General features: G+C 32.8%; 1 protein-coding gene across 8 annotated transcripts in view; it reads left to right on the top strand.

Moving 5' to 3' along the window:
• Window positions 1-20,579, top strand: part of LOC122634340 (glutamate receptor ionotropic, kainate 2) — a 216,425-nt gene that overhangs the window by 173,227 nt on the left and 22,619 nt on the right. For all 8 annotated transcript variants that reach the window (XR_006328365.1, XM_043823187.1, XM_043823190.1 and 5 more), the window contains exons 6-7: window positions 5,580-5,721; window positions 14,661-14,828. Coding sequence is in view for 7 of the 8 variants with exons in the window: in XM_043823187.1 (XP_043679122.1) it covers window positions 5,580-5,721; window positions 14,661-14,828 (310 nt within the window). In the remaining variant the exon portion in view is untranslated. The remainder of the gene's footprint in view (window positions 1-5,579; window positions 5,722-14,660; window positions 14,829-20,579) is intronic.

Genomic DNA, 20,579 nt, shown 5'->3' with positions numbered 1-20,579 from the left:
TGGGCACAGATCGTCCAGCCAATTTCATGGAGATACAATAAAGAAGGAAACCTTCGTGATATTTTATTACGTCATTTCGTTCTAATTTTGCGACGATGGCAATGCTTGGAAGAACGATAATGCTTTTGCGTTTCGATATAAGATTCTCAAAGCTGCAAGTTCGTCTCTCTTTCTCTCTCTCTCTCTCTCTCTCTATTTCCTATTTCTTTTTCTCTCTTTCTTTTCTGATGAAGTACATACTTCAACTTTATACCTTTTTCATCGTGTCCCTACGATTTCGACGTTAAGCGAACTTGCGACAGTTTTATTTTTAATGGGCAATTTATCCAAAGAACACTTTCCCTTTATGTCTTTTTTATCTTCTAGAACGATTCACGTATGAGAGAAAATATTAAAATCGTAAAGAAAGAGAAAGAGACAGACAGAGAGACAGAGACAGAGAGAGAGAGAGAGAGAGAGAGAGAGAGAGAGAGAGAGAGAGAGTGAGAGAGAAGTAGATAAGATAGATGGTTGAATATATATATAAATAAAACTAAACGATAAATATCTACATCTCAGAAGTAATGAAATATCTATCTTTGAAAGTGTACATATTCTATTTTTCTTATTTCCCAGTGTATTGTCATTTCATTTTCAATTTAATGTACTTTATAACTATAAGAAATAATACGTACGTAGATTGAGAAAAGAAATGAATGGACTTGAAGAAATGATAAAACGAGTTGATTCACCGTTCTATTACTCGCCAATTATACTAGGTATTTTTTCGTGCTTTTATTTAGCTACCTTTATAAATATATCTCTTTTTTTCTCTTTCTTCTTTGTAAGTGTAATTCGACGAGAAAGAAGGATAGAGAGAAAGAAGGAAAGAAAAAGAAAGAAAGAGAGAGAAAGAAAAAGAAAGAAGACATTATTACTCGTTAGTCTCGCTGTCTTTGTATCGAAACATGTAATGGAATATTAAAAATTGAAGAGCTTTTTCTTTCGTTCGAGAAAGGTAAAATAAGACAGAGATAAAGAATTAAAACGTTCGTTTTCCTTTTTTTTTTTTTTTTTTTTACCGAGTTAAAAAATGACGTTGAAATTTTTAAAAAGAAAAGAAAAGAAAGGAAGAGGGATGAATAGAGGAAAAAGAAATAATGCAATATTTTTGTTGAAAATATTCTCGAGCGGGAAAAAAAGAATTGAAATGTTGTCCCTTTATAATACGTTCCAGACGAATTAACGTAGTTTACGTAGCACGAACGTTATCGGAAAATATCGACGTGATTATTTGTATTACTATGGAAGAAAATATAGTAGGGTTCGTGTGGTAAACGTTAAATCGAGTTCGATTAATCGAACTTTCAGGCGATATAGTCCGAAAAGTCAGCAAATGCTGTGGATAGTAGTAAAGGGAAACAAGTGAGTCTGTTCGTAGGGATTGGATAAAAAAGAAGGAAAGGAAAAGGGAAAAGGAAAAGGGAAAAAAAAGGGGAGAAAGACGATCAAGATGATCCATCGATTCTATCGGCCTTCTTGATAAGCGAGAAAAAGAGAAAAGCACGACGATTTCTTACTCGAGATGGGAAAATCGAAAGAACGATAGAGAAGAAGAGATTCTCTCTCTCTTTCTTACATACGAGATAACTCACCAAGATTCCGAGAGACTCCATTAAACCTTCAATGCATGATTTATATGAGAAAATATCAGGAAAAAATATTATACCGGTTATTAAGCAAATATTAAAGAGGATAAGAAATAAAAGAAATTACATTATCATAATTTTCACATTGGATATTAAATATTAATATTTTCATTCACGTGTATTTAAGAATTAAAGAAAACCTTTTAAATTATTCATCAGAACGTCGATTTTTGCAAAATTAAATAATAATAGGTAGAGCATCTTTGTATGTATATATATTTTTTCTTTTTTTTATTCTGTTATCATTTTTATGTCTGTATACTGTATTTTATCTGTTTTTACTTCGTAATAGATGAATCATATATTGTGATCGATCGAAAATAAGTTTTCCATAATAATTTTCTCAATTTTTCGTTCTATTATTTAATCGTAGAAATATTAAAAAGTTAATATACATTGCAGATTCCTTTGCATTTTCTTAAATATGTAAAAATAATCATAGCCATATATGGTTCAATGCTTATGATGCACGTTCAATAAAATAATTCTTTTCACTTGGATAAATCTGTGAGTTATACGAATATATCACTATATTTTCTATCGTACAATGGAAAATTTCATATTCGTGGAATTTCTACGCTTCGTCTGCTTGCATTGTCTATGTAATTTTAAGATTCTTTCTTTTCGAACGGGTACCGATAAATTCGAGCAATATTCACGTGGAAAACGAGAGAAGAAAATAGTACATACGAAATAAGAGATGTTTCACGTTCTTCTCTTCTTTTTTCCTTCGATAGCGTTGACACGTCTCGTCTGTAGACGAGAAGAAAGAGAGAAAAAAAAGAGACAAGAAAGAGAGAAAGAGAAAGAGTAAGAAAAAGAGAAAGAAAGAAAACAGCTGGATTCACATCAGTTGAAAAATTCATTTTTGAAGAAGCTCCACATTTGGTTCGTCTTTTTCTGAAATTAAAAAATTCCGCGAGACCAGCCTCGTCATTCCTCAACGTCGCGTCGTTGTCTGTCTTCTCTTGTTCGAAGCTTATCCTTCGAAGAGGTACGTTATCTTGAAAGCTATCTTGAAAGCTATCTGGAACGACGATGAGCCGAGTAAAGTGCCAAGAAGAGATCGCTTGGATTTGAGCAAAGAAAAAAGTGAAAAGGAAAGCTCCAAATGGACGTTTGCACGACTCTTTCTCGAATATAAACATACACATACACACATGTATATATATATATATTTAGATATATATATTTATTTTATATATATTAGATTATATTATAATAGATTCATTTAATATATATATTAGATTTATTTAATATATATATATATATATGTGTGTGTGTATGTGTATATTATATTATATTTTATATATATTAGATTATATTATAATAGAGTTATCTAATATATATATATACATATATATATATATATATTTATATTAGATTTTTTAAGAAACGATGAGATATAAAATGGAAAAATAATTTTTTCTGTTTCTTTCTCCTTTTTAATATTTCCTTTTTATTTTTACGTTCTTTTTTCTTTCTATAACTCTCGACATCTTTTCTTTTTTTTTATATTCGTAAAAAATCGTTATAACGATGACAATTCTTTTTAGAAAGATCGCTTTTAAGATTCAATATAATCAGAAGGATATATAAAAATAGTGATGAAATGATGTGATTAGAAACGGATAACATTTGGGAATAAAACGAGAAGTGTCAAGTAAGTCGTATCAAGGGAGCATAGTTGGAACTATTCGATCTAAAGGGATATTAAATTCAATCTAGTCTACGCTAGTCGAGTTTCTAAAAGCATCGAGCCTCGGACGTTGAGCACATTCACCGAAGCTCGTCAAAGTAACTCTTTACTCGAATTTTTTCTAGGGAAAAAGAAACTTTACTCTCTTGCCTGACGCTGGCTAACCAAGGATAGAAAGAGAAAGGGAATCTGTTGAGTACTTTTTATAGAGAGTTTCTTTTTTCAAAGGAAATAAAAATGGATGAGAAAGAATATGACATACTTTAGTGTTGTTTTACAGAGTCCAGCATCGTCTAGACCAAAAGACGAACATTATCTTCTCCAATGATCTTTTTTCTTCGATATCGAAATAACAAGAAGCGATAGCAAGAGATAAATCTCTCTCTTTCTTTCTCTCTTTCTCTCTCTAGCATAATTGTTAAATTATTCAAAAATTGAACAGAGTCGTATCGATCAGTATTGAAATTATTGAAGATTCTCAACATTGAGTGTTCCTTGCTTCTATACAAATCGATTTCCGATATACTCCGAGAACGGTTTGGAATCGTGTTAGATCCAATATAAGAGAAGAAGAGTTCGATATCTCTCAGAAAATTAATGACGTTAAACGGGACATTTAACGTTACTTACCGAACACCTTGATGAAGTATCCATTTCAATATTTCACGTTCACGGTGTATTAGATACAAGATAAGATCGAGGTAGAGCTTTTAAGTATAAGTGGAAATTCGTGTTCGTTCGTTATTCATATTTCAAGAAGGTGACTTTCCTCGTTAGAAAACTTAGAAATTTTTAAGAGAGTGAACAAAAATATCGAGGAAAAGAAACAAACTTGTTTATTACGTTCGACCTTGCGTCCTTTTTCTCTTTCTTTTTTTGTTCTTTCTTTTTACTTTTCTTTTTTTCTTATTCATTTATTTATCTTAATGCTTAGAAGGATTTCGCAAAAGGAAAGATTTTCTCTCTCTCTCTCTCTCTCTCGTTTCATTTTTTATCAGAGAATTTTTCCTTATCCCAAATTCCACCTACGAATATGTTCTCCCTTTTGCCCTTTCCGACCTTTTGACCGATGCTATTCGCAGTTGTTGGAAGGATTTTGCGATATCAGCTTTCAGAGGCAATGTTCTCACGTGAAATTTGAAGCTTTAGAAAACAGAAGATATATCTACCAATCTATTTCTAACGTAAGTACGTACGTAAAAAGCGTTTTTCCTTAAATTATAGATAAAGAATTTCATGAAAAATTTGCCGGATGGATGGGAACGAATAAAGAAAGGAAAGAGGAAGAAAAAGAAAGAGAGAGAGAGAGAGAGAGAGAGAGAGAGAGAGAGAGAGAGAAAAGAAGAAAGAATAAAAAAAAGAAAAATAGTTTGACTCTCATGTCCTGCATAAGGAGATACGCATTATTGTGCATGTTGGATGAGAGGAAGCAAATGGAAGTCCGAAGGCCGGAGGTTAAGAGGGTAAGACAGGGAAGTAATGGAAAGGGGTGATATGAAAATTTGATCAGAACTGTATGAGGAAAGGCACGTCCGGAATCGGAAGTAACCTTGCTCGTCCCTAGGGATGGCTGACTGAACGACGCAAACGAATTCATCTAAACGGAGTTACGAGATGTCGAGAACATGAATTACGTGAAAGTTGAAAGACAGGATTGATTTCTTTTCCTTTTTCTTTTTTCTTCTTTTTTTCCTTCTTCTTTTCTTAGTTTCATTTATCTATCCATTTATATAGATTTGATTTTCGACATGTAAAAGAAAGAAAAGTAAAGGAAACTCTGCAAATTTAAAAAGATTCGTGAATCTGTTTCCTTTTTTTTTTCTTTTTTTTTTTTCTTTTTTTTATTTCGAATGAAATTGGATCGGAAAATTGTCGTACGTTTATTTCTTTGTCTATCTATCTACTCTATCTACCTATCTACCTATCTATCTAGCTAGCTATCTAGCTATCTTCCTGTATGTACCGAAACAAATGCCTTGAAGGCATAGAGAAAGAGAGAGAGAGAGAGAGAGACCGTAGAAAGTAACAAATTTTCGTGGATCACAAAGAATCTTTTACTACATAAATCGCAATCCGCAAAGAAGTTGCTTCGGTTTCTCGTTATTTCAGCCAAGAGATATATCAAAGGAGATTTACGTTTACTCAGTAACGGCAAGCATTTCACGTACGGTTTCTTCGTTTGTTTGTTTCAGGCCATTGCTGAAGCAGATAAAGAACTCGGCTGAGTCACACATAGTGCTGGACTGTTCCACCGAAAGGATTTACGATGTGTTGAAGCAAGCTCAACAAATAGGAATGATGAGCGACTATCACAGTTACCTCATCACTTCTTTGGTAGGTATTTTAATTAAACGCGAATGTAATTTTCGTATTTTACGATTTTCGATCTTTCTCTGTATCTCTCTATTTTCTCTCCCCCTCTCCCATTTTTTTTTTCGTCCGTGATCGATGAGATTTCATTCTAAAGTCTCAAGAAAGCATCGACCCTATTCTTTTGATTCAGCTTACAAAGTAGGAGATCAATTATCTTTGAAAGGAAGTTAAACTCGATACAAATGTCAATTTACTTCTCTTTTTTTTTCCCTTCACTCTCTTTTTCTTCTTCTTCTTCTTCTTGTTAAATTGATTTTATCGAATAAGTTTTTTCTTCATTTTCTTTAACGCCATCCACTTAGTAAAAAAGATAAAGGAACCCTCAAAAGATCTGAGGATTTTTGTCCTACTTGACTATTATTTCTTTTCCAAGAAGAATTCGTAAAAATCGAGGTCGTCATTCGTAATATTCGAGATGACGTTGCCAGTTAAATCATCCGTGAGAACATGCTGTGGAATCGATTACCGTGAAAGAGAGAAAGAGATGGCTTTATATCTACGTGCTGATCGAGGATGATTACAACTCTTCGTTTTCCGTCACACCTCCGACATATCGATTATTCGAGTTACAGTTAATCGCACGGAGAGTGATGATTCTTCTCTCCGGTTTTCTCTCATCGAAATTTATCGAGCATAAATTTTCTAACCGAATGCCTCGCGAAACTACTAAAACGATTTTCGTCAATCAAATGAAAGATGCGATCTTCGAAGAAGAAAAATAAAAGTGAGATAGAACGATGATGAATAATGATATATCATTTTTAATAGAAACAATATTACATATTTAATAATGTTTGTATAATTAACATTTAAATGTATATGATTATAAAATTACAACGCATATCAATGCTTAATATAGTTTAATACGTAATTCAATTATTTAATTTTTTACTAGATTTCGTAAAAAAAAAAAAAAAGAAGAAAAAATTATGATAATGCAATCCTGACATTACTTCTGTCTTTATATTCGTTTAATAGATAATATGATGTTCGTTTTGCTGTATATTTATGAAAAATTAAATTATGTATTATGAAGTTAACAATTCACTATTCAATATATACTTGATTTTATATTATACGATTTTATAATTTAGTTTTGTGATTTAGATTTTGCAATTTTTAATTTTGTAGTTTAAATTTACGTATTCGTCAATGATATTTTCCGATTATTTATAATTTTCTCAAGCATATTTTATAATCCTTCGTACGATTTTCTTTATTTGTAAATGATTCAGACTTATTCGTTAAAAAAATAAAGAATATTGTATATCGCTTTCCGGGTTTCTTCCTATATTTACGAGAAAAATGTGGACGGGCTGATCGTATTATTCACGGAATAGTAAATCACGATGGTCTAGTAGTATGCGTTATAAGACTCACCAACGAACATGAAATACATATATACTTACTTGTGCTTTCATGAACGAGCCACACACGTTTAAACGATTTCTACGGTCATCGTGGAAAAAGTGTATTTACCGTCTCCAACATATTCTTCAAATTTTAAAGTTAATCTTGAAATATAATATACGAATAAATTGGAATAATTCATTTAAAAATACTGAATAAACTATCTCTCTGGAAAGCATAATAACATAAATTTTGCTGATTCAGTTAATTATTCGTTCGTGTAGCTTATTAAATATAACGAAGTGACTTAATTAATAAATTTTTATAAATCACAAAACCTGAATCTTTCTACGCATATGTTGATTTATTTTATTTTGAAAAATTTGCGTATTTCAAAGCACGTTGTAACTACTCCACCGAGTATATGTAAAGGTATTCGTGTAACGTAATAGCATTAGTACCGACGATAATCTAGTTGGCTGATAGCAAAACGAAATAACCGTTGGCTTCTATGTCGGTTCGCTGTGAAATTTAAAATTCAGAAAAAAGAGAGAGAAAGGGAAAAAAAAGAAGGAAATAGAAAACGATACCAAAAATATGCAGATAGAAAGAGAAAAAGAGAAGTGAAAATGAAAATTCACCTTGGTTTTCTGGAAATGCGAAAAAACTGGCAGAAAATTGCAAAAATCGCTTTGAGTCACGTTTTTCACGTGTATATATATGTATATATATATGTATGTATGTATGTATGTATGTATGTATGTATGTATGTATGTATGTATGTATGAGGATCTTGATGTATCTTCAACCCTCTTGTTGAACCCCTCCATCAATTTCCTTTATACTTTGCTGACGATAAGCAGAGAATATATCCGTGAGATGCGTACGAGTATGTTGTAAGAAGTACATAAAAAAAATTCGTTTTTCGAGATAATAATAATAATAATAATAATAATAATAATAATAATAATAATAATAATAATAATAATAATAATAATAATAATAATAATAATACACAAATAATATAATACAATATCAATATATATAAATAATATATAAATAATAATACTGATAATTATTATTATCGTTATTATTATCCCTTAATAAAAATTAAAGTAAATAATAAATGATCCGTCGTACTACTGTCGTTTCTGTCAAACTAAGAAACATTCGTACTAGTTCGTTTCTCTCGCAAGAGCTTTTTCGAAGATAAAAGAAAAAAGAAGAAAGCAAAATAAAAAAAAAAAAATAAAAAAGAAAAGAAAAGAAAAAGAATGACATTACCAATGAATATTATAAATACTAATGATTAAGAGATAATTAAATAGCGAATCTGTCAAGATAATAATGAAAGGAGAAGGAAGAATGAGAGGGAAGTAGACAAAGACGAATGATTGAAGAGCGAAGAAAAGGGGAATGGAATTGGAGTAAAAGAGAAGAAAGAAGGTGACAGAGAAAAGCTTCGTACGTGTTTCGTGCCAGAATGCTCGGCCGAACGATCTTCGCAATATCGTCGGATTCTCTGTGTTTCACGATATCCATTCTTATCGAAATCTTTCCTCTTGCACCGACGCGGAAGAGTCTCTTTGCGATTTTTCTAGACGCCTATCGAGAGATAGGGGAAAGATAGAAAAAGAAAAAAGAAGAAAAAAGGAAAAAAAAAGAAGGATACACACACATTTCCTTTTTCATGGTTTTCACGTTCGGATAAAGCACGATTGTCGCTTTTGCAGATTTGTTCTTTTTTTTTTTTTTTTTTTTTCTTTGCGAAGAACGATCCTCCGATGTCCTTTCAACTCTTCTCCTGTGGAATTATAAGGGAACGATGAAAAAAGAAAGAGAAGTGTAACGATCCTTCAAAAAAAAAAAAAAAAAAAAGGAAAAAGGAAAAAATAAGAAAATAAAAAGAAATGATTTACGACAACGGTATAGTGTCATCAGAATTATTGATTGGAATTTTTTTTTTAGATCGAAAGGTAGAAGAACCAATGGGGAATATTTGTTCGGTATTCAAGTTCGAGCCAGATTACACCGATGGAATTTCAAGGAGGATTCAAAACGGACTAAAATCGTTTCGAGATCGAATATATCGAATCGATTTGCTATCGAGTGGATTTGTAACATTTAATCCGTGACTAAACGGATATTCTTTCTCACTTCAAAATCAAGATTTCGTTGAACGAATTCGTTAATAATAATATCAATTTCGAAATATTGTATCTCAATATATCAATTCTATCTTTAATGACTCTTCATCGAGTTCTCTAACGAGAATAACGAACGACGATTAAATTTCGAAGTAATTAAAACTGATAATGCTCTTGGGAAATACGATAAAAGTCAGAAAGAGAGAGAAGGATGGAGAAAGATAAAAAATAAAGTAACACTATTACGAAATTGTTACGATATCTAATCATACTTCATTTTCGGCTGTACTTTAAATCTTCTCTAACCAGCTGTTTGTCCTGTAAACTATTTTCACGCCCTAGAAGAAAATAATTTTTCTCTCATTTTTCCCTCTTTCTTTCTTTTTCTCTCCAAACGTATTCTCTCGGATAACAAAAGATTTATATTTAAGCGTTTCATACACGTCTCTAAAAAACATTCTTTCGTAATTAACATTTTTATCAACGACACCAACGTTTCTTTCTGTCTCTATCTCTCTCTCTCTCTCTTTCTCTCTCTGTTGAATTTATATATATATTTTGTTAGATTTTTTTATTATTTTCATAGGTATATACCCGTTCTTATTTATCTTCGTCTTTCTCACTTAAAAATGAATAGGTTGTGTTGTAGGAAAGACAAAAAGAGAAAAAAAGGAAAGAAAAAGAAGAAAAATAGTGGAAGGAATTCAAGACCTTATATGTATATTTATATAATCGTAGCTTCGCGATGGAACGATTTATCTCGCGGTCTCCCAGCAGATTTCAATTTAGATCCATTAAAATGTAAATTAGCGCGGGTATTTGTTCAGACGCTAGGGCCGGAGGTGTGCTTTCTTCGGAGCTCTTCCTGTTGACTCGGCTCTTCCCAACGACCGGTAGATGTTGGAGAATGAAGGGAAGGGTAGTTTACCCCGTAGATCTGACCTACGAACGAATTGTTAAGGGTCGCAGTTCCCCTGGCACCCACTTAATTGCCGTCTCCCTGCGTTAAATGCTCTGCCGCTCTTTAAAAGGACTAGCGAAGGACTTCCTCTAATCGCGAAATCTATCGACTTGGATTATTTCGATTAACTATGTTACGAGAAAGGAAGAGTAAGAGTAAGAGAGAGAGAGAGAGAGAGAGAGAGAGAGAGAGAGAGAGAGAGAGAGAGAGAGAGAGAGAGATAATCGATTTTTCCTCGATTAATAGAACGAACTTAAGTCGTCCTTGGAAAAACTTGACGAGAAATCCTTGAAATTCAATAAAACAGATTTTGATCAGGATTATTATAATGAAAATTATCTTTCATCGATTTATATTAAATTAATAAAGTTTTCTATTCGGTTTAGGTTTATCCTTTCATTTTTGTAGATATTGGAAATAATATTGGTATATTGTATGATATTTATTCGTTTGGTTTAACCTAAGAAAGATCTGACCATTTATTTCGATTGACGTTGTTACAAGAAAAGGATAGAAATAGAGAGAAAGAGATAATCGATTTTTCGTCGAACAATAAGACCAGCTTAGTCGTAGATAATCATTCTTGGAAAAACTTGACGAGAAATGAGAGGAAATCCAGGATTCAATGAAACGGATTTCGATCAGGATTATGAATCGTGTTATCTTTCAACGGAATGACCGTAGTAACAATCTCTCTTTATATCCTTTCATTATTACAGAGTATAATTCAATCGAGGAACTAGCTTATAAAAATAAATAAAATAAAAAAAAGAAAATTACAATCTTTTTTGTGTTGGAATTATAATAATAATCTAGTTTTCTTTCTCTTTCTTCTTCTCCTTTTTAATTATCAGACTCTATATCGATTACATTACTTTCACGTTATGCATTTTCAGCTTTAATTCGTACGCAAATACAAAATAACATAAATACATCTATATATTATATTCTAGTATACACTTGTGAAACTTTGTGAAACTTGGTATGAACTTGACAAACTTAATCATAATACATCTTTGAAATTTAACATGGGCAAAGTATTATACCATAGCGACAGAGAACGGTGCCGGTCATTATGGCTGTTATACTTGTTACGGTTACGACGATTGTTATCATCGTTATAGCTTTCATCGCCATTAAGGTTCTTATTATGTCGCGTCTATCAGGCCACGTAATAGCTACGAGAGTCCAGGATCAACCCTTCGTTCTAGTTGTGGTTGTTTAATATCGTCAATGTTACGTCGGCGCTTTTTCATATGCGGATACACGCGTGATTTTGCCGGGTTTCATACTATCATTATCGTTCCAAGTATCTTGGTAAATTGGTCACTTCGTTAAAACTCGTCATTAACTCGAAGATATTACAGAAAGAGAGAGAGAGAGAGAGAGAGAGAGAGAGAGAGAGAGAGAGAGAGAGAGAGAGAGAGAGAGAGAGAGAGAGAGAGAGAGAGAGAGAGAGAGAGAGAGAGAGAGAGAGAGAGAGAGAGAGAATCGATTATGATCGTAGAACGATTCCAGATATAATCCTTAAAAATGTAATATATCATTTAATCGATCATTATCATTATATAAAAAGTAGATAAAAAATAGTTGGATAATCTCTATTAACATTTGATCAAACATCATTAGACAAATTAGTGAAAAAAAAATAAAATTGAGTAACTTTGATAATTAATTTGGAATTAAAAAGCGATCTATTACTTATTTTTATAATCTGTTATTTTTTCATTGATCATATTATACATCATGAGAATAGACGTTCTTTAGAAATTGTAGGATCAAGTTAAAAAAAAAAAAAAAAAAGAGCATAAATTCATAATCAATACATTTCAAATTCTAATGACGATTAGTCGATTCCACTCACGTCATCTCATCCAAGTTTTTTCTTTCTCTTCACTTCTATCGATCGCATCGATATCGAGAGCGTCTAGGTTGCACCGAGTGTCGTCGAGGGAGAAACCAAGCTGCGATTGGCCTATTTTTGACGATAATCGACGAGAAAAATCGTGAGTCTCGTAAGGCGGAAGCTGCGAACCACTTGTTCGGAAATATTGTGTGGTATTAAAAATAAGAGGAAAGAAAAAAGAAAAAGAAAACAAGAGAAAAAGAAAAGAGAAGATAAGAGAGAAAAGAAAAAAAGAAGAAGCAGAAATGAAGGAAAATAAAAAACTGGAGAAAAGCTCGTCGTCACTTTTTCAGGAAAAACTTTTCAAGTTTAACAAAGAAGAAGGTTAAAGTTCTCTAACGATTATAAAAATGACAGTCGGTTAGACGTTTTTCTCGATATTGCTTCGTCTCTTATTACAAGAAGTATTACCAGTGTTAAAAACGGAAAAAAGATGAGGAAAGATTCGAGACAGTTGGATGATCGATCATCGATTGATCGACTTTTTAAACTTATCGAACAGGTGTTGCCGGACACAAAGAATAATAAATGACTTTCTCCCGTTCATCTCGTTTCTTCTGGAAAGAAAAGATCTATAATACACACACACACACACATACACATACACACACAGAGACACGTTACATACGTATGTATGTATGTATGTATGTATGTATGAATGAATGTATGTATGTATGTATGTATATAACACTGGAATGAATGACGATTCGAAATCTCTTTGATCATTATCTTTAATTCGATGAGAAAGGAAATCACTATTCGAAGATTTTCCTCGCGGGTGAAATTTCCTTCACTCTTTCCCATTTCTTTTGTTCTTTTCTTTCCTTTCTTTTCCTTTCATCAATTTCGATGACTCTGAAGCTGGCAATTAACTCGAAACGCACGTTGTATCGCAAAAGGTTTTCCATCGTTTTTCTTCTTTTTCTCTCTCTCTTTCTCTCTATCTATCTTTCTCTCTTTCTTTTCTCTTCTTTCTTTTTCTTTTACAGGAACACGAAACGAGCCACGGATCGATTTGCTATTGGCGAACAAACGAAGTTCGTTAAGTTTAACGCGTACGATCGGTACCATTATTTTCGAGAAGGGGTTTATGCCGATTCACGAACCGAATAAATGCCCGTGTGACGATAAATGATTGGTTTGATAAAAAAAAAAAAAAAGGAAAAAGAAGAAAAGAAAAGGAAAAGGAAAAGAGAAGAAAAGAAAAAATACAAAAGAAAAAATGCGTACGAGACGAGTTACGAACGTTTTCACAAGTCATTTACGAGCTAGTTCGTCGCGTATCGATCGATTATTAATTGCAATTAAGACGAACTTCAATCTTTTATTAATTATTATTTTCTTTCTTCAAACATGGACGATTGTTGTTTTTCTTGATCTAAAATGGAAACTTCCTGTTCTTTTTCTTTGTTATAATAATAATAATAATAATAATAATAATAATAATAATTATTATTATTATTATTATTATTATTATTATAATTATAATAATTATAATAATAATTATTATTATTATTTTCCTTCGTTAATTAAAAGAGAACGTTTCAAGAAGGTTGAATTAAAGGAATTTCTTTATAATTAATTATTCATAGTTGACTTTAATTTTGTAAAAAGGAGAAACACATACGCGTATACGCGCACACGCACGCACACATCGATCGAATTTAATTATTAATGGCCTTACATAGTACATACGTATATTGACAAAGTACATTATAACTTCGAGGCTAAAGTCAACGAGAAAGAGAAAGAGAGAGAAAGATAAAGGGAGATAGAAAGAGAGAAGGATAGAGTCAGAAAGAGAGAGAGAGAGAGAGAGAGAGAGAGAGAGAGAGAGAGTTTATTTCACAGTCAAAGTAACGAGTTATTCGTTGAGAAATTTGTCGGTCGTTTCCATGCACGATGAGAATGTAATTATACTTCACCGAGAGTCATTATTCGACGTTAAATCCTAGATTTTACACTATCACTGAGTAAAGTTTGATCGGCCATATCGTTGCCAACTTTTCATAATCCGTTCAATATGCGAGTACTTTGGAAATGAGGCTTTCACGGTGGTCGCTCGAGTAAATCCATGAAATTGAGATCTTAGCTTTGCGTTCCCTCCGCGAGGGAACTTGGAAGGGAGGATTATCCTACTTGAATTCGAAAGAAGGAGAAATGATCGATAGAATTTGAGAGATGGTATAATTGAATTCATCATTTTTTATTATCGATATCATTAAACATTATTGTCAAAAGGAATGTTCGCACAATGGACGATTTTGAATAACAATAACGACGATAATATAGTGAGATAATGATAATAATGTAATATCAATATTAATAAATTTAATGTTAATTATATTGATAGACAGATAAATAGATTTTATTCATAATACAAGAGAATGTATATTATTGTAACAGTTATTAATGTATGAAAAGATAGATAGATAGAGATAAAGAGAATGAGAAAGAGAGGTAGAGATAGATATTAATAATCCTTCGAATAGTTTAATGAAATTTAATAAATTAATGGAAATTTGCTTTCACGCAGGATCTTCATAGCGTCGATTTAGAAGAATTTAAACATGGCGGGACCAATATCACTGCCTTCCGTCTGGTTGATCCAGAAAAGCCAGAGATTCAGCGAGTTGTACAAGACTGGATCTATGGTGAGAAGCGTTATAATCGTGAACTCGACATGGGCCAGGCATCTAATAAGGTGAGAAAGCCCCAGCAGTTTCGGAGTTTCTCAAATTTATCGTTCTATCTTCCTAACCCCATTTTCCACAGAACCGGACTTACGCTTGAGAACTCAAAACCAAGCGTGAACATTGATTAAATCGTATTTCTTCTACACATATGACTCGAACAGGTATAATTGACTTCGATATATAACCGTTTTAAATTCGTTAATTCGACTAATCCAAGCGTAAAACCTTTCTGGCTTGTCGACTTTTCATTACTAAAATTATCAATTATTCGATTGACTTCGTCAAATTGAAAATAAATAAAAGAAATCCAAATATTCTATTAAAGAGGATATTTAATCAATGTTCTCGCATAAAAGTATTAAACATAGAATTTTATTGTAACGGCAAAGTAAACTTTATTCTTCGTTCGTACAATTCGATACATTTGTACAAAACGACACGATGATTTTAACGTTTGAGATATGGACTAATTTTTTTCGTGAATAATTTGAAAAATTAACACTTGAAGTTATTATTCCATACGAATTCCATATGAAAAATATAGACAATTATTCAATTACCTGGTTAAAACGATTAACGTATAATCCCTGAATCAATGAGTGAAGGTCCACGCAGAAACGAGATTTAAACTCTGAACGAGTCTCCGTGGAGATAGAAAATAGGAGAGAAATTTTTATCGAAAAAAACGTAGTAGGACCTTGTCGATCGTTACAGGACCCAACTGAGCGAAGTCACGATAATTGGACGTAGCCGATTGAAAAGTTCACGAGGGAAATTGAATTTCGTAGCTTGGTAGGGAGAAACTGCAAAAGAGAAAGAGAGACAGAAATAGACAGACAGACAGACAGACAGACAGACAGGTAGTGAGATACAGAGAGAGAGAGAGAGAGAGAGAGAGAGAGAGAGAGAGAGAGAGAGAGAGAGAGAGAGAGAGACTGCTGCTCATAAGAATGCAAATACCGTGTGGAAGGCAAAGCTGGTGCTGATGGTGGTGCAATTGCAACGAGGATGGTACACGCCTTTTGGGTTAGTAAGCTTGTCGTGCGTGTACAAAGCCCATTGGAGAAGGGCTAGATCGAGCGAACTATTTGCCCAGAACTCAAGTGCACAAGGGAAACATAGATGCTAACGTCTCTAATTAAACAGGAATACCTAGCACGGTCTAGGGTCCCTAGCTATGCACCAACCCTCGAACTATATGTACGAAAACGCATGAGAGCTCTACTCTATACGCGTACCTTTAATCGGGTCTCTTCTCCCATATTTGAACGATACAATCTCTTGAAATTGCTTAAAGTAAGAGAGGAAGAAAGGATATTATTATTACTCTAGAAATTTTATTTAATTTTTCGAGATTACATATCGTTAGCAATATTAAGAATTTATTCATGCTTATTCTTATTAAAGAATTTATTTTATTAAAGAATATTATCTTTTTGGTCAAGATTTCCTTAACCCTTCGCACTCCAAATTATATTTCAATTTAGTTATCAGCAGCTCTCAATCGCTTTTAAATGTTTTATTTGATATTTATCTCAATTAAAAATTAGAACAATTTAAATAAATAAAGGATAAAACAAATTCAATTAAATGTCTACACTATTTACACTACACTCAATTAAATGTCTAACGCTATCGTCGTATTTTGTAATTTTCAAGTGTATGATATATCTTGAAACTGATGAGCTCTTGAAATAAAAACTGATGTCGACATAGGAGTGCGAAGGGTTAATATTGAATTATTCTTCATCGATGAAAATTTTCTATTACGAATATCATACAATGAACATTTTTCAACATAGACAATCACACAGAACATAGTAAAACGTATAATATTCTATTTCAAAGATTCTTTTCATCAAAACATGCACGCAACTGCTATTATCGACGAATGTATGGAACGATGACTGCTTTCAGGCGCAATATCGCAGAAAGTATTAAAGTTCGATCGAATTCAATTCCTCGAAAGAAAGTATATTTTGATTTCGTAATATGACGTAATTATCATCCCGTAAAGTTACACGAATCGATCCAAGATCATTGTAGACATTTTTTATGATGGAACTCGACCGATTCGAAATAATTTTGTTAGAACGGAAGGATGTTCGCGAGAATTGGTTTACAAGATAGAGCGAGCCAGTCGTATGTCTCATCTTGGAAATAATCTTGATGGATGGAAGGAAGAAGATGGAGAGCAGAAGGAAGAAGGAAGTCGAGGAGAATGGAAGGGAAAGGGATAGGAGAAGTAGGGAGAGTAAAGGAGTTTACATCGGGAGGGAGGATAGTCGAATCGAGGGTGATTAGTCATTTGCTCGCAATTAGCGACTATCGCACGAGATAGTCATTGCCAACCGTAATAAATCGTTCGTTTGGGTTAACGAACACGCGATCTGTCTTCGAAAGTGCGACTCTGCTATACCCCGTCACGTTTAGATCGGATCCGAATGAATTCCAGGACAATGACGCGAAGACGATAAATCTACCCTCGCGAATCCTGCCAGTTTGCGAACGGATTCGTACTCGATCTTGCTCTACGTGGTATCTACGTAGGATACGTATATAGACATATAAATCACATGTTCGATGGTAGATCCATTCGTTGGAAGATCGGATTCGATGGAAACCAAAGTTAAGAGATCACGCTTTTGACGTTGCGATTGCGGGAGGAGAATGCAAAGTAAGAAAAATTGCTGTTAGTCAGATGAAAAGGATTTAAAAAAGAAAAAAGAAAAAAGAGAGAAGAAGTAATCGATTGAAAAGAAAATTGATAAATTTTATAAAAGATTAGAAAAGAACGTCGACGTGTATGACGCGTAAAGTTACGTGACGTTTAAATTTCGTATTAATTTATTGTTGGTATTGATGATAATTAACGTAAATTAGGCAAGTATAGTGTGGCGACAGAGTAATCCATAGATCCGACCGTTTGCATCGATTAAATGAGCCATGTCTCAATCATAAAGCTCACACGCATACATTATATATAACATGTAACTATGTTAAACGTATATCGATATATACACCTATACAAACACGTATAAACCATCAATGATCCGATCTATCGTAATAGAATAGCGTTCGGAAGCTTTTCCGATGATATATACATACATACATACATACATACATACATATATATATATGTATACATATATATATATATGACTGAAGCTCGATAAAAGATCGCCATCGTGGATGATCGCCTATTTCCAAATTCTCCGGTTTGACAGTATTTGAATTGCGAGATCGTGGGAGCTTAGGTATGACGAATAGGTAATAAATTATATAATGAACTGTATCAACGGATATCGGACACGACAGTAAAGAATTTATTAAATTCTTGAAAACTTCACTAGAAACAATTTAAAAGATATTAAAAGTCGAAGATTAAAAAATTTCTTGAATCTTTTACCAACAAATATCATTCGTAATAGCTATTGTATCTCAATTAATTTAGATATTTTTCTTATTAATTAGATATTTCTTCTTATTATTATTAACTTCGATGTTGTATTTTAAATGATTCATAATGTCATTTGATCGTTATTACGGTTAATCTATTTGTAAAAGGACAACATATTAGAATTGTTTCGTGTAATAGCGATACACAGATGGTTGTCCTATTGGGAAACGTTAATTGGTAAGTGTAATGAACGAATCTCGGACACCTTGAACGAGTTCACGAAACAAACTCGAGGATATTTGGAGAGGAAATGGAGTGAAGCTAAACAACTCGAGCGTGCAATTAACGATGGCCTCGAAAGCTGCTTGCTTCTCGTTCGATGGCCCACAAAGGTTCACAGATTGTGGATCGTCTCTTGCATCTGCCACGACGACGATAGGAACTACCGAAAAGTTGAGAAAAGCAATGCCCGACATTTAACCGTTTTCATACGTAACAGACAACATCTGCCACCGGTTAGAAACACTTTTTCTTATCCTTAAAAGCAACCGAATTGGAGGGTTCGTAGGTTTGGCCAATAGGACGCGTTCGTAACAAGTTTCTCGGATAACTTTTTGCCGACGCTGCGTGATACGTCGTTATGACGGTGTTGAGAGAGGAGATTGGAAAGGGGTTTTGAAACGAGCCGTTGGCACGTGCGACACTCTGACGAGTATCTTGCACGGTTGGTTTTAGCTGACGATGTAATTATTCCGAGGCATGATCGGGCTAAACGATATTTCGATATTTCTTATTCTCCATGTAAATTTATACGTGTGTGTATGTGTGTGTATTAATTATTATAATTCACCTGACCTATTAATTATAATATATCGTCTTAAAAAACGTATTTCTTATATCATAATTATAAAAAAGTTATCTCGCATGATCATGTCGAGTATATCATATTTTTATCGTCTCAGATACGAAGAAATATATCAACTTTATTGTACTTGAAAATATAATGAAATGCTTCATAATATTACGAATGAAAAAATCTATTAGCTTTCATCAGGTTTTTATTTGATCAGAAACGTTAGCGAGATGGAAAATGTTGGATTCCAAAGACTAGTTTTAAAAAGGAAGAGGCAAATAGATAGCACTGGAAGTAACGGGTAATGAAGTGTTGCCCTAAGGGAGAATACCACATAGTATCATGGGGACACTTTGCCTTTTGCTCTTCCTTCTTTCCTTCATCCTTCTTCTTTCTCTTTTTCTTTCTATTTCTTTTTTCTTTTCCCCCTTTTACCTTTCGTTCGTTCCTTGCTTTCCAGGGAAAGCCACGTTTGCTCGTTTGATCTCTGACCTGTTCATAATGTGATGAAAACGACTGTGCTTATTGAGGGATGGAAGATCGAGGTACATACTTACACACACACACATAACATATATATATATATATATATATATATATATATATATATATGTATGTATGTATATATATAAGCTTTAAGATTTTTGGACGATCCTGATTTCAAGATTCCCTCGAATTTACTCTTTGAGAACGATTTTGCTTAATTCCCAATAGATCCTTGACATTTTCAAGATGACTGAACATTAGTTATACTTTCTCAAAGTAGAGAGAAAGAGACAGAGAAATATATATATATATATATATACATAATATTCGTATGTATGTATGTATATCAAAGACGAAAACGGATTTTCTGTAATACTATATTGACATCGTGATTAAGATAAATCTCGTTTTACTTGAGGATATCAGTGAAATGCTGGGACGATGTGAATGGGACTTATTGCGAAGAGTCTCGTATGTGGTAAAGGTTATGGGTAGCTTCGATAGACACGAAAGATCTATAGAAGTAGAGGACCATCTATCTTTTGGGAAAGGATAAACGTGGATGAAAGCGTTGAAACGATCACTCTGTCTCCGTCGGATAGTGAAAATTGCAGTTTCCATTAGAATCTCTTATCGTTATACTATTTAATTTCTTTTTATTTTCTCTTAATCATTTGTTACGATAAATCGAAAAGATTATTTTCCTAAGATGATTATATAACGTCATAATATTTGTCATTTATCATTTGACTTACTCTATATAAATTTTGCAAATGTTCATATAAAACAATTCAACTACTATCGACTATAACAATACTCGTTCGACAAATTTGTATTTATTTGAAAAAATATTTCTCTCTTATCCTTTTTTTAATTCAAATAAGTTTTAAAACATTTATTAAAAAAAAAAAAAAAAAAAAGAAAGAAATAAAATACTATTGAAACGATAATAAACGATAATAAACTTAAGCAATATAGATAAATAATATTACTGATAAGCAGAAATAATTAGAACGATGA

The sequence above is a fragment of the Vespula pensylvanica genome, chromosome 14 (assembly GCF_014466175.1).
Source record: "Vespula pensylvanica isolate Volc-1 chromosome 14, ASM1446617v1, whole genome shotgun sequence".
Lineage (NCBI taxonomy): Eukaryota > Metazoa > Arthropoda > Insecta > Hymenoptera > Vespidae > Vespula > Vespula pensylvanica.
Note: the sequence above shows the minus strand (reverse complement) of the source record. Positions and strands in the feature narration are given on the sequence as shown.